The sequence below is a fragment of the Eublepharis macularius genome, chromosome 9, assembly GCF_028583425.1.
Source record: "Eublepharis macularius isolate TG4126 chromosome 9, MPM_Emac_v1.0, whole genome shotgun sequence".
NCBI lineage: Eukaryota > Metazoa > Chordata > Lepidosauria > Squamata > Eublepharidae > Eublepharis > Eublepharis macularius.
This window is the reverse complement of record NC_072798.1, coordinates 98,685,633-98,700,850: the sequence shown is the minus strand read 5'-3', so window position 1 is coordinate 98,700,850 and position 15,218 is coordinate 98,685,633. Positions and strand designations below refer to the sequence as shown.

Genomic DNA, 15,218 nt, shown 5'->3' with positions numbered 1-15,218 from the left:
CTTTGCCAATTTATACATTGGATAATAGGCATTCCTCAATAATTATCAAATGTACCTCTCAGGGCTGAATTAGGCCAAAAGTCTCTGGAAGTTAGAACATGGCTGAATGCTTTTAAGTTAAGACCATTTTCACCACCAAAATGGAAGGTTTCTGTATTTTCTTAAACAAGATGTGTACTGTTCTGCTTGGATGAAGATTGTTGATGCCAGACGACAACAGCTGGGGCTCACAACCACCAAAGACATTCTTGTGCTGGTAGGCGGAGACCCTGTTTACTATTAAGCATCATCTTATCAACCTTGATTACAATAATACAGTGATACGGGCTCACAGACTTCGTTCGGCCCAGTTTCTTGATATCTTACATCCATGGTCCTTCCTACATGAGCTTTATAATGGCTTTTCATTATGTTCAGGCATTTGCCCTTGTTTGATTGAATGCTGAGTCCTCTGAAGTACTGAATGGCAGATTTAATCAAATTCCATATTCAGATCTCCTTTGTCCTTGTGCTCAGGGTAGAATTGACATTTTGACTCATAAAATATTGGAATGTCCTCCTTTTACTGTTTTTAGGAATTGTTGTATTTTACAGCTCAAAATCATAGAATCATAGAGTTGGAAGGGGCCATACAGACCATCTAGTCCAACGCCCTGCCCAGTGCAGGATCAGCCTAAAGCATCTCTGACAAGTATTCATCCAGCCTCTTCTTGAAAACTGCCAGTGAAGGGGAGCTCACCACCTCCCTCGGCAGCTGCTTCCACCTTTGAACTACTCTGACTGTGAAAAAGTTTTTCCTAATATCCAGCCGGTACCTTTGTGCATGTAGTTTTAGCCCTTTGCTTCGGGTCCTACCCTCTGCTGCCAACTGGAACAGCTCCCTGCCCTCCTCCAAATGACAGCCTTTCAAATATTTAAAGAGAGCAATCACGTCCCTCCTCAATCTCCTCTTCTCCAGACTAAACATTCCCCTCAGCCTTACCTCATAGGGCTCAGTCTCCAGACCCCTGATCATTCTCATCGCTCTGCTCTGCACCCTCTCGATTTTGTCCACATCCTTTTTGAAGTGAGGCCTCCAGAACTGCACACAATACTCCAGGTGTGGCCTGACCAAGGCAGTATAGAGACTATAACCTCCTGCGATTTCGATGCTATGGCCCCTTTGATACAACCCAGGATTGAATTAGCCTTTTTTGCCACCACATCACATTGACTGCTCATATTTAGTTTACAGTCCACTCTTACCCCAAGATCCCTTTCACATATACTACTGCCCAGAAGTGTATCCCCCATCCAGTATTTGTGCTTCCCATTTTTGTGGCCCAGATGTAATACTGTGCACTCGTCTTTGTTGAATTGCATCCTATTCACAGCTGCCCACTTCTCCAGAGTATTCAGGTCTTGTTGAATTTTAATTCTATCTTCTTGGGTGTTTGCTACTCCTCCCAATTTGGTATCATCAGCAAATTTAATAAGCAGCCCTTCCACTCCTTCATCCAGATCATTGATAAAAATATTGAAAAGTACTGGGCCCAAAACCAAGCCCTGCGGCACCCCACTGGACCCCTCCCTCCAATCTGATGAAACGCCATTGACCACCACTCTTTGGGTACGGTCCTCTAACCAGTTCCCTATCCACTGAACTGTCCTATAGTCCAGTACGCAGTCTTCCAGTTTGCCCATCGGAATGTCATGGGGGACCTTATCAAAAGCTTTACTGAAATCCAGATAAATCACATCAACAGAGTTTCCCCAATCCAGTTAGCTGGTCACTCGATCAAAGAAGGAAACCAGGTTGGTCTGGCAGGATCTGTTAGGAACAAAACCATGCTGACTTCCCCGGATCACTGAGCGGTCCTTCAGATGCTTACAGATTGATCCCTTTAAAATCTGTTCTAATATCTTCCCAGCAACAGAAGTCAGACTGACCGGCCTGTAGTTTCCCAGGTCATCCTTCTTCCCTTTCTTAAAGATTGGGATAACATTCGCTCTTCTCCAATCTTGTGGCACATCCCCAGTCCTCCAGGAGGCCTTGAAGATGATGGACAGGGGTTCTGCAAGTTCTCTAGAAAGTTCTTTCAGCACTCTTGGGTGCACCCCATCCGGCCCAGGGGATTTGTATTCATCCAGTGCAGCCAGACGCCTCTCCACAACCTCTCTGTCAATGTCAATTAGCCACTCAGGTGTCCTGCCACATTTTCTACTATCTCTAGATGTGCCTGAGTTCTTCAGGGAGAAAACAGAGGCAAAAAAGTCATTAAGCCTGTCTGCTTTTTCTCTGTCCTGCATCAGAGTTTCTCCGTCTACTCCCAACAGCGGTCCAATTGCCTCTTTTACCTTGCATTTGCTTCTCACATATCTGTAGAAGTTTTTCTTATTGTAGCAAGCCCTCCTGGCCAGACCCAGCTCGTACTGAGCTTTGGCCTCTCTGATGGCTGATCTGTAGTACCTAGTAACCCTCATATACTCCTCTTTAGAGGTCTGTCCTTCTCTCCATTTCCTGAACATTTCCCTTTTCCCCCCTAGCTTATTCTGGAGCTCTCTGTACATCCACATCGGTTTCTTGGAGCCCTTACCATGTTTCCGTCTTGCTGGGATAGTGAGGGCTTGAGCTTGCAAAAGCTCGTGTTTGAGAAGGGCCCACCCTTCACTTGCTCCTTTCTCTTCCAGCACACTCCCCCACGGAATGACTCTCATCAAGCCTCTGAGTTCATCGAAGTTGGCCCTATAAAAATCTAACCTATGAATCTGGCTACGAACTACCTTGGCCCCCCACAGCAACTGGAATTCAAGGAGGACATGGTCACTTCCCCCTAAGGTCCCCACCACCTTCATCTCCTCTACCAATTCTTCCCTGCTGGTTAATATCAAGTCTAGTATGGCCGAGCCCCTTGTAGCTTCCTCCACCTTTTGAAAAAGGAAATTATAGGCCAGGCAGGTCAGGAAATTGCGTGATTCATGACGCTTTGCTGAGCCTGTCTCCCAGCACACATCGGGGAAGTTGAAGTCACCCATAATTACAAGGTTCTGATGTCTGGATACTCTACCAAGCTGTTTAAAGAGGGCAGCATCTGTTTCTTCTCGCTGGTCAGGTGATCTGTAGCAGACTCCAATAATACCCTTTGTCCTTCCTCCCCTTATTTCTACCCATATGCCCATGGGTATATGGGTACCCACTGGGCTGTCCGCCCCATTCTCCATAACTTCTTGACAATCAAGCCCTCTCCCCACATACAACGCCACTCCACCTCCTCTTCTACCCTTCTGGTTTTTCTTGAACAACTCATACCCATCTACTAGCACATTCCAGTCATGGGAATCATCCCACCAAGTCTCAGTAATTCCTACTATATCGTAGTCCTCTGTTTGCAATAGAAGCTCAAGCTCTTCTTTCTTATTACCCATACTTTGGGCATTGGAATATAGACACTTGTAGCCTTGTCCCTTTGTTTGACCTGTCCTACCCAGGTGGGTCCCCACTGTTTTCACTTCGTCATTGAAATCGCCATATCGATCGTCCCCTTCCCCTTGTAGCATCAGTTTAAAGCTCTCTTGATGAAGTTCTCCAGGTTCTTACCAAACGTTTTCTTCCCTGCCCTTGAGAGGTGAAGCCCATCATGTGCTAGAAGGCCTTCTCTAAGAAAACCTATCCCATGGTCCCAGAACCCAAAGCGCTCCTGCCGGCACCACCATCTCAGCCAACAATTCACCTCAAGTATGGTCTGCTCCCTGTGTGTTCCTCTTCCTATGACTGAAAGGATAGAAGAGAATACCACCTGAGCCCCCAATGTCTTCAACTGCCTTCCAAGAGCTTCATAATCCTCTTTAATTCTTGCAACAGTATTCGCAGCCATGCCGTTCGTTCCCACATGAATCAGCACAAACGGGTACTTATCAGCGGGTTTGATGAGTTTTGGCAGCTGGTCAGTAACATCCTGAATTCTGGCCCCCGGCAAGCAACACATCTCTCGAAATAGGGGATCTGGCCCAGAGACATGGCGTTCCGTACCCCTGAGCAAAGAGTCCCTGATGACTACCACCTTCCGTTTTTTTCCACTTCCGTGTGGCCCCATGTCCTCTGCACACCCTCTTCCAGATCTTTGCAGTTCTCCTTCCACTCTCATCTCCATCACCATCTCTAGTACTTCAAAACGATTCTTGAGCTCAAGTGGACCAGAGCGTCTTCTTTGTTGACGTCTTCGGGTTCGTACTGTAGATCTGAGAGGAGGCTCAGAAGGGAGATCAACTCTTTCTTCTCCTCCTTGACTTTCCTCTTCTTGGCTGTGCAGAGCCCCCAGGCACTTGTCAATATAATCCTCCCTTTCCTTGATTTCCTGAAGGGTGGTGATCCTCTCTTCCAGGCTCTGAACCTTTTCTTCCAAAAGTTTGACCAGCTTACACTTCTGGCAAGTGATCTCCGTCTTCTCTTCTTTGTTTTCCTCCCAGAAGAGAAGACGGAGTTCACTTGCCAGAAGTGTAAGCTGGTCAGACTTTTGGAAGAAAAAGTTCAGAGCCTGGAGGAGAGGATCACCACGCTTCAGGAGATCAAGGAAGGAGAGAATTTTATTGACAAGAGCCTGGGGGCTCTGCACAGCCAAGAAGAGGAAAATCAAGGAGGAGAAGAAAGAGTCGATCTCCCTTCTGAGCCTCCTCTCAGATCTACGGTACGAACCCGAAGACGTCAACGAAGAAGACGCTCTGGTCCACTTGAGCTTTTAACTAGTGCTCTGCTTAATAATTTTCTTGGGGAGATTCTTCCCCATCTGATGCTAGATAGTGATCCAAATATAACCTTGTTGGTTGCTAAATTTCTGTCTAGCGCATTTTCCTTTAGAAATCAGTTTATTATTCTATTAGTCATTACTCAAGACCATTTGATCCTAGGGGCTCTGAAAAGGAAAGGAAAGGCTACCACAGGCCCTGGATCTCCTTGAGAGGCCTCAAGTAGGAAGAAGAGGCAGATTTGCCTCACTGGGTTTGCCCTCCTTCCTTTGGGCTGTTCTCTCTCTCTCTCTCTCTCTCTCTCTCTCTCTCTCTCTCTCAGCTTTACATTACTGAGAAGGGTGCCAGCCCACCACTAACCCCCTCAGCCTTTGGCAGTGAGAGTTTAAATACTCCATGGCAGCCCTTTGATGGCAGCCCCTCTTTGCCTCCCTGAAGGCTCTGTCAGTTTCACCTCCCCTTCTGGGAGGCAAAGAAGAAATAAACCCTCTGAGGAGTGATCTTTGCAGGCTCTGTAGAGAGGGAAAATTGACAGAGCCTTCCAATCTTTTCAAACTCAGCTTCCCAGATAATGGCCGTTTTCACATGGCCAGGCACCCAGAAGATCGTGCGAAATTCACGGCATAAAAGCGTCTTCCTACTGCGATTTCCCAGCACGATCCTGTTTAATGGCACTTTTTTTGATGTCATTGGGCCATTAAAGGGGGTCATGCCGGGAGATCATGCTAGGAAGGTGCTTCATGCTGTGAGTTTGCGCAATCTCTCGGGGCACATGTGAAAATGGGCAACATTGCGTCTCCCTTCACTTGAGCATCCTCATGTAAGAGGTCTTGTGTAGAGAAACTCTCAATCCCTGCACCCCAATTCACAGCCTTTCAAGTCTTCCAGGCTCATGAGAGCTTCATTCCTGTGACAACCGGCTCAAAGTCTCCTGGCCTGTCGCCTGCCTCATTGCTGGCTACTACAGCTCTCTCAGGCACCCTTCCTCTGGCATGTTTTCAGGGTGACAGTCCTCCCTAGGTCGTGGTGGTGACCAGATCCCTGCCAGCTGTTGGCAAAGCTCAGTTATGTAGGCCTGCACTCAGCTGTGCCAGGGCAGCAGTGGGAACAGGTTGTTACTCATGGCTGCATAAGGGAGACTGCAGTGTGGTTATCTTAAGCCACATACAACACATAGACCATTTGCTGGGCACCCCAGAGCTTATTGACCTTGTTTCTGTGATCCCTAAATAGCTGTGTGTCCAGTGCATGGCAACAATGAGTTCTCTCTCTCTCTCTCTCTCTCTCTCTCTCTCTCTCTCTCTCTCTCTCTCTCTCTCTCTCTCTCTCTCTCTCTCTCTCTCACTGGGTCTTATCTTTGTCTGAGGCTCGCAGTCTCTCATCAAAGAACAGTCTTTTATGCAAAGGTTTCATGGACAGGTAATATGTTTCCCCCACTTTTTCTACCTGTGCAAAATAGGAACAGTATAGGCTACTTTGCGACTGGGAGAAATGGAATAAGCTCAGCCATGAAACCACGGCAGAGACAAAAGGATATCTGGGCCAGCTCGCTCTGAGAGCATTTAATAGTCTGGAAAGAATCACCGCATTTTCAGAACTTCCCCCTCAACAAGAAAAGACGGCGCAAATCAGAACTGCCAACCGCTGAAGCCTCAATAGACTGGAGAGTGGGTCATTTCAAGGGAAGGAGGGATGGGAATGCTCCTCTTTGCAAAAAACATAACCGTGCTTTAACGTTTTTGATTAGATCTTTCAGAAGAGATGGAAATCCAACAGCAATATAAACCCCTTTCCCCCTGCTTTATCATTCTTTCCTGTACTTCACGAGAATCCATTTACAGGAGAGTCGGTAATGCAGCGGGGTAAGATCATTTTCTTTCTGTTGCATCCATACTGACTTAAGTAGTACACAGCCTTCTAAAACATGACAGCCAGAAAATGAGATCTTTCTTGTCACTGACTGTGGCATTTAGTTCCAGCTCCTGGTTCAATAACTTCTCAAGATTTTCAGTTCTAATGTAGTGGCATAATGAGTGTTTGTTTTTCCTCCATCCAGCGTTTCGGTTTTAACTGAATATATGTTCACAATGAAAAGTAATTCAGGGATAGCAGCTTTCTCTACGGGAGACCAAATTTACTTTTACCTACCAGTAGGAGGAGGGCTGGTAGAAGACAGGGCACAGTGTAGGCAGACTTGCTTCCTGACGTCTTGATAGAGGTCCAAGAAACACATTGCTGGAAAATGTAATAAAATGCAACAAAGGAATGAAATTATCATTCTTAATTCTGAGGCTGGTAATAGCTCTGAGTCTAAAAGGTCGTTGCTCCCTCTCCTTGAGGCTTTTTCCCTTACCAGGCTGTTTCCAAGTGTTTTGTTTCCACAAGCGAGAGGTACCTGTCCCTTTCTGGACCCATGCTGCCACCAGCCCAATTCAGTCCACATATGTGAGTGCCTGGGAGGAGACACTAGCCAAAACCTATTAGGGTCGCCAGGTCCCCTTACCCTCCTGGTGGGACAGGTGTGGGAGAGACCTGGCTCTTACCTCCTTCTGCCTTTTTTCATAGTCTACTCCTGTGCACATAGCAAGCAGGGCCCACGGCTGCACAATTACGTCATTGCCAGCCATGTCACTTCTGGTGACATCGATGTGCAGGCACAGGACGGTGCACATGCTTCACAGCAAGCCAATTTGGGCCTCAAACAGACCCATTTTGGCCTGTTTGAGGCCCAAATCAGCCTGCTATGAAACATGGGAGCACTCTTGGAGTGGAGAGATGACATCACTCCCAGGAGTGACATTGTGATGCCACCCCAGGAGCGTGCCCAAGAGCGTTCCCGCACCTTTCTCCCCCATTGACCAGGTGAGTGGTGCCGAGGAGTGGAGGGTGAAAGCGGGGGATGCCCCATCCCACTAGGGGAATGGGATCCCTAATCCCCATGGCACTTATGGCAGGAAGCCATAATTATGCCCCTAATTATGCCTCCCCAAGCCAAGCACTCCTTTGAGTGGCTTAACTGGAGAACAGGCTTTGTTCCTTTTGACTATATGATATGATAACCATCTTCAAGTATTTGAAGGGTTGCAGTACAGAGGATGGCACAGATTTTTTTCTGCTGCCCCAGAAGCTCAGACCAGAACCAACAGCTTGAAATTAAATCAAAAGAGCTTAAAGCTAAATATTAGGAAGAACTTCCTGACAGTTAGAGCGGTCCCTCGGTGGAAGAGGCTTCCTCAGAAGGTGGTGGGCTCTCCTTCATTGGAGGTTTTTAAGCAGAGTCTAGATGGCCATCTGACAGCAATGCTGATTCTGTGAACCTGAGCAGATCGTGAGGGGAAGGGCAAAAGGGGTTGCATCAGTGCTTGGTTTTCATGGCCCTTCTTACATGCCCAGGGTAATGCAATCGCCCCTTGGGGTCAGGTAGCAATTTTCCACAGGCTAGTTTGGCTAGGGATCCTGGAGGTATTTCGCCATCTTTCGGGCATGGAGCAGGGGTCACTGGGGCAGTGGGGGGGGGGGGGGGTAGTTGTGAAGTTCCTGCATTGTGCAGGGGGTAGGACTAGATGACCCTAGAGATCCCTTCCAACCCTATGATTCTGTGATTCTATGACTTGTGGGAGAAACTAGCTAGACAGTTTTCTCTCAGGCTTGGCTCCCAGGGTAAAGCATTTTCCAGAGAAAATGGCCGTATTCTGTCTGAAATGCAAATGCCTTTTTGCATTTGTGAATTCTAAACAAACTTAAATTACTCTGCTCTCCTTCAAGACTCATGTGTATATTAAAATGTAAAGATGCACCGTGTAAATATTCCTTATTCTCCCAAAGCCACATGGGTATAGTATTTATTTCATTCAAAAATTCATAGAGTGTAAGGTTAAGATGGAGAAAAACCTTAGTGCAAATCCTCACACTGCACTGAAGCATACTGGGTCACCTGGGACCATCACTCTTTCTAAGCCTACCCTACCTCACAGGGCAGGGCTTTTTATCAGCTGGAATACAATGGAATGGAGTTCCGGCACCTCTTGAAAATGGTCACATGGCCAGTGGCCCTGCCCCCTGATCTCCAGACAGAGGGGAGTTTAGATTGCCCTCTGCGTGGAGGGCAATCTGAACTCCCCTCTGTCTTGGATTGGAGTGCGGGGCCTCCGACCATGTAACCATTTTTGCCAAGGGTGATTTAAGCTTTAAAAAACTCCCCCCTTGTTCCAGCTGACCCAAAGTGATGTCATTGTGCGGTCCTGAGTTCCACCACTGAGTTCCACCACTTCTTTTCCCAGAAAAAAAGACCTGTCACAGGGTATTTGGGAAGATAAAATGGGAAGAGGAGAACCATGTACTGAGCACTTTGGAAGAAGGCTGGTATAAAAATATACTAGATAGACAGACTTCAGTATGCAAGGGCAGCTTCCTTTTCCTCTAACAACCAACCTATCTGCAACAACAGAATAATTATTCTGGATTAGTCTTAACTGAGTCGTGTCTCCAGTCCACAAACATCTTTTGAACAGAGCATTCTCTTTTAAGATATGGAAGTCATGCAGCTAATCTCAATTACCCTGTTGGTCGCTTACTTAAATTCTTCCTGTTTGAAGGCAAATACTTTAAGATTGAGTTAGGCTTTGGATTAGAGATAGTTATGTGACAGAGCCAATAGACAAGGAAACTGTTCCAATTAACTTCTTGAGATGTTACTTTCCAAACAGTAGTAATCACTTACATTTATATAGGCCTGTTAGCTTATCATTATAATTGTCATTGATACTATACTGACAGTATTGTCAATGGTTGTTGGGGGTTTTCCGGGCTGTCTTGCCGTGGTCTTGGCATTGTAGTTCCTGACGTTTCGCCAGCAGCTGTGGCTGGCATCTTCAGAGGTGTAGCACCAAAAGACAGAGATCTCTCAGTGTCACAGTGTGGAAAAGATGTAGGTCATTTGTATCTACTCAGGAGGGGTGGGGTTGAGCTGAGTCATTCTGTAAGAGTTTCCCAGGGTGTGGAATGCTAATGGCGGGAGGCTTCACTGTATCCTGAGGCGGTTCTTTTGCATATGGATTGGTGCTTGATGTGCTAATCTTCTCTGCAGGGCTATTGTCGGGTGTGGAGTGTTTTGTTGGCCTGGTGTTTTTCAGAACTGGAGCCCATGCTCTGTTCATTCTTAAGGTTTCTTCTTTCCTGTTGAAGTTTTGCTTATGCTTGTGAATTTCAATGGCTTCCCTGTGCAGTCTGACAAAGTAGTTGGAAGTGTTGTCCAGTATTTTGGTGTCCTGGAATAAGATACTGTGCCCTGTTTGAGTTAGGCTATGTTCAGCCACTGCTGATTTTTCAGGCTGTCCAAGTCTGCAGTGTCTTTCATGTTCTTTTATTCTTGTCTGGATGCTACGCTTTGTGGTCCCGATGTAAACTTGTCCACAGCTGCAGGGTATACGGTATACTCCTGCAGAGGTGAGGGGATCTCTGCTGTCTTTTGCTGATCGTAGCATCTGTTGTATTTTTCGGGTGGGTCTGAATACTGCTTGAAGGTTGTGCTTTTTCATAAGCTTTCCCATCTGATCAGTAATTCCTTTGATATATGGCAAAAACACTTTTCCTGTGGGAGACTGTTTTTCTTTGGTTGTTTGATTCATCCTGGGTTTGATTGCTCTTCGGATTTCATTTCTGGAGTAGCCATTTGCCTGAAGTGCGTGGTTTAGATGATTAATTTCCTCATTGAGAAAGCGCGGCTCACATATCCGTCTTGCACGATCCACTAATGTTTTCATTATGCCTCTTTTCTGTCGGGGGTGGTGATTGGAGTTTTTGTGTAAGTACCGATCAGTGTGAGTTGGTTTCCTGTAGACCTTGTGACCTAACTGAAAGTTTGCTTTGCGGATGACCAAGGTATCCAGGAATGACCCTAGAGATCCAATCCATATGCAAAAGAACCGCCTCAGGATACAGTGAAGCCTCCCGCCATTAGCATTCCACACCCTGGGAAACTCTTACAGAATGACTCAGCTCAACCCCACCCCTCCTGAGTAGATACAAATGACCTACATCTTTTCCACACTGTGACACTGAGAGATCTCTGTCTTTTGGTGCTACACCTCTGAAGATGCCAGCCACAGCTGCTGGCGAAACGTCAGGAACTACAATGCCAAGACCACGGCAAGACAGCCCGGAAAACCCCCAACAACCATCGTTCTCCGGCCGTGAAAGCCTTCGACAATACATCAGTATTGTCAATATTTGTGGAGGCTTTTGCCATAAGAAAGAAAACATAGGATATCGTTTTGGTTTTGTGGTAGGTACAGAAGGGGCTATGAGTGTCACAACTGTCGGAGGGTTGCCACTAACCACAAATCTGGGTGTTATCCAGTTTATCTGTCATTGCCTAGATATTCTGTGCTTCATCTGTTAACCTGAATTCTGAGCCTTTGTTACTTTCCACATCCTTGTCTTAGACACAGAAAATAGAGCACTGTGTAGGTTACCCTTAGTGAGAATGAATAGTCTCCTCCCAGCCTCTCTAGTCTGCAGAACGTGTATAGTCTGATTTCACTGTTTCTGTTCCTTCTTACAATCATCTGCACTTTGCGGATTTTCTTATGTCCCTTTCTTTCCCAGTGTTAGAAGTGATTTTGCCACCATTCCTCTGATCCTTAAGAAGTCTGCCATAAGATGCAAGATAGTTCAAGATCTTTACAGTGGTCCAGGCAAGGCAAAACTCATGTATTTATAGGGAGCCAGTCTGTTGTCATGATTAGAGTGTCACACTAGGAAGTGAAAGGCTCAGGTTCAAATCCCCACTCTAGCATGGAACCTTCCTGATTGACCAGCCGCTCACTCTAACCTACCTCACAGGTTTGTTATGCGGATAAAATGGAGGAGAAAACAGCATTCTAATCTGCTTTGGGTCCCTGCTGAAATGAAGTAAAGAAAATAAACTCGCTCTACACAGACTAATCCACAGATTGAGACTAATCCAGATGTTACAGCTGATCCAGAATACAGCTGCATGTATTTTTACCGGGACTCCGATTAGGATGTATATCTGACCTGTTCTGTGTCAGATATACTGGCTCCCAGTCAAGTTTTGAGTCAAGTTTAAGGTACTGACTATGACATTTAAAGCTCTTAATGCACTAGGACCAATATATCTGTGGGACTGCCTCTCGCCCTTTGTTCTCCTGACAAACACCTTCTGGTGATCCCTGGCCCCAAGGACATTCACCTAGCCTTGGCCAAGGCCTTTTCTGCCCTGGCTCCAGCCTGGTGGAACTCTCTTTCCATAGAGACTAGGGCCCTATGGGACTTGTTACAGTTTTGCTGGGCCTGTAAGATAGAGATGCTCCACCAGGCCTATGGTGATGGTTGAGGCATTGGGTGAACTGCCCAGTTGGCCTCTCTGCTGCGGCCTCTGCTCTGCTTGCTTTCCATTCTGGTGACCTGCCTGCCCTACCTGCATGATACTTGGGTGTGGGATGTCTTATGGTGAACCATTGCATGCTGCATTTTAGATTGTGGTTTTAACTTTTGTATTGAAATTATGAAATCGTATATTTTATCTTTTATTGTGTATTGTTGTTTTAATTTATTTTACCAATATATAATATTGTGACCCGCCCTGAGCCCACTTGTGGTGAGGGTGGGCAAGAAATTTAATACATTAAATTAATGAGAAATAAATTTATGAGAAAGAAGTTTGTTCTACTTTTCCATAAAGCCAGAGAGACATGATTTCATTTGACACTACGTTCCCCTGAGGTTGGATTGGAAAGGGAACCCAATTCAGAGGACTGTGGTATACTTTGATATACATAAAGTAGTACTAAGAAGGATAATTTTCACTTCATAAGATTCCTGTATTTTTATTTAGATATTTCTACCCTGCTGTTTTCCCTAATGGGCTTCCAAAGCAGTTTTCAACATTCTTCTTCCTTCCTCCATTTTATCTGCATGACAACAGCCCTGTGAGGTTGGTTAGGCTAAGAGAGAGTGACTGGCCCATGGTCACCTCACAAGTTTGCATGGCAAAGTGGGGATTCAAACCTGGGACTCCCAGATCATAGTCCAAACCTCTAACCACTCTCTTGCTGGCTAGGCTTACCTTTCAGTTGCAGTTAATTTATTATTCCCATTTGTCTCTAGAAAGCCTTATGAATGTCTCTATGGTTAGCAAGTGCTTCATTGGGAAACAAGCAGGAGTTGTAATCTTTGTGTGTGTGTTTTTTTCCAGGGGAACCATGTCCGGAGAATGGCAGAAGTCCAGGCTCTGTGTCGACTCACCACAGTTCTCCAAGAAGCGACTACGCCACCTACGCTAACAGTAATCATGCTGGATCGAGCAGCAATGCTACACCCCCTGATGGCTTTGCTTCGCATAGCTTGCAAACAACTGATGTCATTATCCATCGCAAGGAGAATGAAGGGTTTGGCTTTGTTATCATAAGCTCCTTAAACAGGCCTGAATCAGGATCAACCATAAGTAAGTCAAATCTTCTTATCAATTATTTCTATGCAAACATTCTACAAAACTTCCTTTCCCATCAAATCTGCTTGTCACTTATCTGTAGAGTTTCATACTGACACCAGTGCTTCCCATCCCATTTGTTTATTCCATTTGATTCAAACGTTCTGTGCTCCATAACTGGTATTTAAAGCTCATTCTCTGGTTTGTGATACACTGTAATGATAAAGTGATCAATAAACATTATATGCATTCAACAATGAGAAAAAGTAGATTTAAAATGCCTGAAACTTTACAGACAGGTTCATGTACAATGCTGGAGGAGTGGTATTTGCTTGTTCTTTGCTTGAGTGAGTGAGTGAGTGAGTGAGTGAGTGAGTGAGTGAGTGAGTGAGTGAGTGAGTGAGTGAGTGAGTGAGTGAGTGAGTGAGTGAGTGAGTGAGTGAGTGAGTGAGTGAGTGAGTGAGTGCAATTCAGTTTCTGCTAAATGAATCTCCAATTCTTTCTGGCCATTATTGCATGATGTTACACAACAGGCATTCTCTTGGCAGCAGGTGTGGTTTTCATTGTAGAAATTCCATTGTAGTCATTTGCTTTGGGTTTTGTTTGTTTCTACAGTTCTGTTGATGAAGGCAGTTGGTTTGGGGAAGGGGAAGCGCTGGGGCTGTGACTGTACCCAGAGCCATTCTGAGCCTGAGGGCCAAGCTACACATGACGAATGACACTTGAACGGCAAGTGGATTGAGTGGAGGGCAAGTGAACAGGGAGAAATACACTTGCCATTCAAGTTTCATTCGTCATGTGTAGCTTGGCCCTCAGAAACTCCTTGGCATACAAGAGGGCCAGGCTGGAGGATGCTACTGGACGCAATCAAGAGAGAGCTAAGTGAGCTTACGTTCCGTTGGAATCCTTGGGACTTAAGTTCACATAGTTATTCTCTTATTGTCCCATTGATTTCATGGTTAACTTTCTCTGGATTGTGCCCATCGTAGCTCAGCATTCACCTGATCCTTCCATCAGGCAGTTGCTAATTACATCTTTGAGCAAAGACACTTCACTTTGTTTTTAAAACTTGAACTCGTCCACTTTCCAGTGGGGTCTAAAGACCAGATCGTGATTGTCTTTTTCGAGTAGTCACACACTGCAGAAATGCAGGTACCCAGTTTCCCCTCTTTGGAACCTTTTAATATTGGGCCTGACACCTGGAGAACAATCAGAAGGGGTTTACCAATTTTTTAAAAAATAAAGATCTGGAATCTGAAACTCCGATAGGCTGATAGGCGCTCTCACTCAGAGATTCCAAATGGCTAATATGGGTTTCCAGTTCGGTATAAGAATTTTCAGTGTTTCAGTTCATTTTTAATGTGAGAGGGAAGACGTATTTCAGTCATAAGAGGTATATTATTAAATTACTAATGTTTGTTTGGGTTTTTTTTAATAGAAATGCTTTTGTTTGGAGGAGAGTAAATAGAATTAATCTATATGCTGTTTGGATTTCCATGAATCATTTTCTTTGTATGGATTTTTTATGCTTGTATATGACAATGTGTGCACGTGTTTGTGTGTGAGTATATAAATAATGAAGGGGAAAGAGTATGTGTGCTTAATTGCACTGGTGACTCCTTCCTTTTCATGTATAAATTAAACCTTTCTAGGTTTCTGTTGTGACAGAGAAACAAAATGATTAATGGATGTAAAGAAACTGTTTCAAGCTGAAAATCCCTTTAAAGTCAGCTCTGCCTATTTAAAATAAGATTGTGTTACAAGAAGATGTAGAAGTTTAAAAAAATATTAAAACGTATCACAATGATGTTACACAACTGATGTAGAAGAATGTTTCTCCCCCCACCCTTTGATGAGGAATCGTGGACTGATTAAAGTATTCTTTTGTGCAGAAGAGGCACCAAATTATTTAACAAACAATTCAGACTGAAAGGAACATAGATGTACCTGCCTCTATTTTAACACATTAAAAAAAATTGCATCCCAAGGGATAGATTGCAATATGGTACCAAGAATACTCAGAATTCTAATGGCCAAAACTCTT

The 15,218-nt window shown here is 45.1% G+C and overlaps 1 protein-coding gene across 1 annotated transcript in view; it reads left to right on the top strand.

Moving 5' to 3' along the window:
- Nucleotides 1–15,218, top strand: part of MAGI2 (membrane associated guanylate kinase, WW and PDZ domain containing 2) — a 1,211,123-nt gene that overhangs the window by 1,124,544 nt on the left and 71,361 nt on the right. Inside the window, exon 15 of the mRNA XM_054988145.1 lies at nucleotides 12,941–13,189. Within this exon, the coding sequence (XP_054844120.1) occupies nucleotides 12,941–13,189 (249 nt within the window). The remainder of the gene's footprint in view (nucleotides 1–12,940; nucleotides 13,190–15,218) is intronic.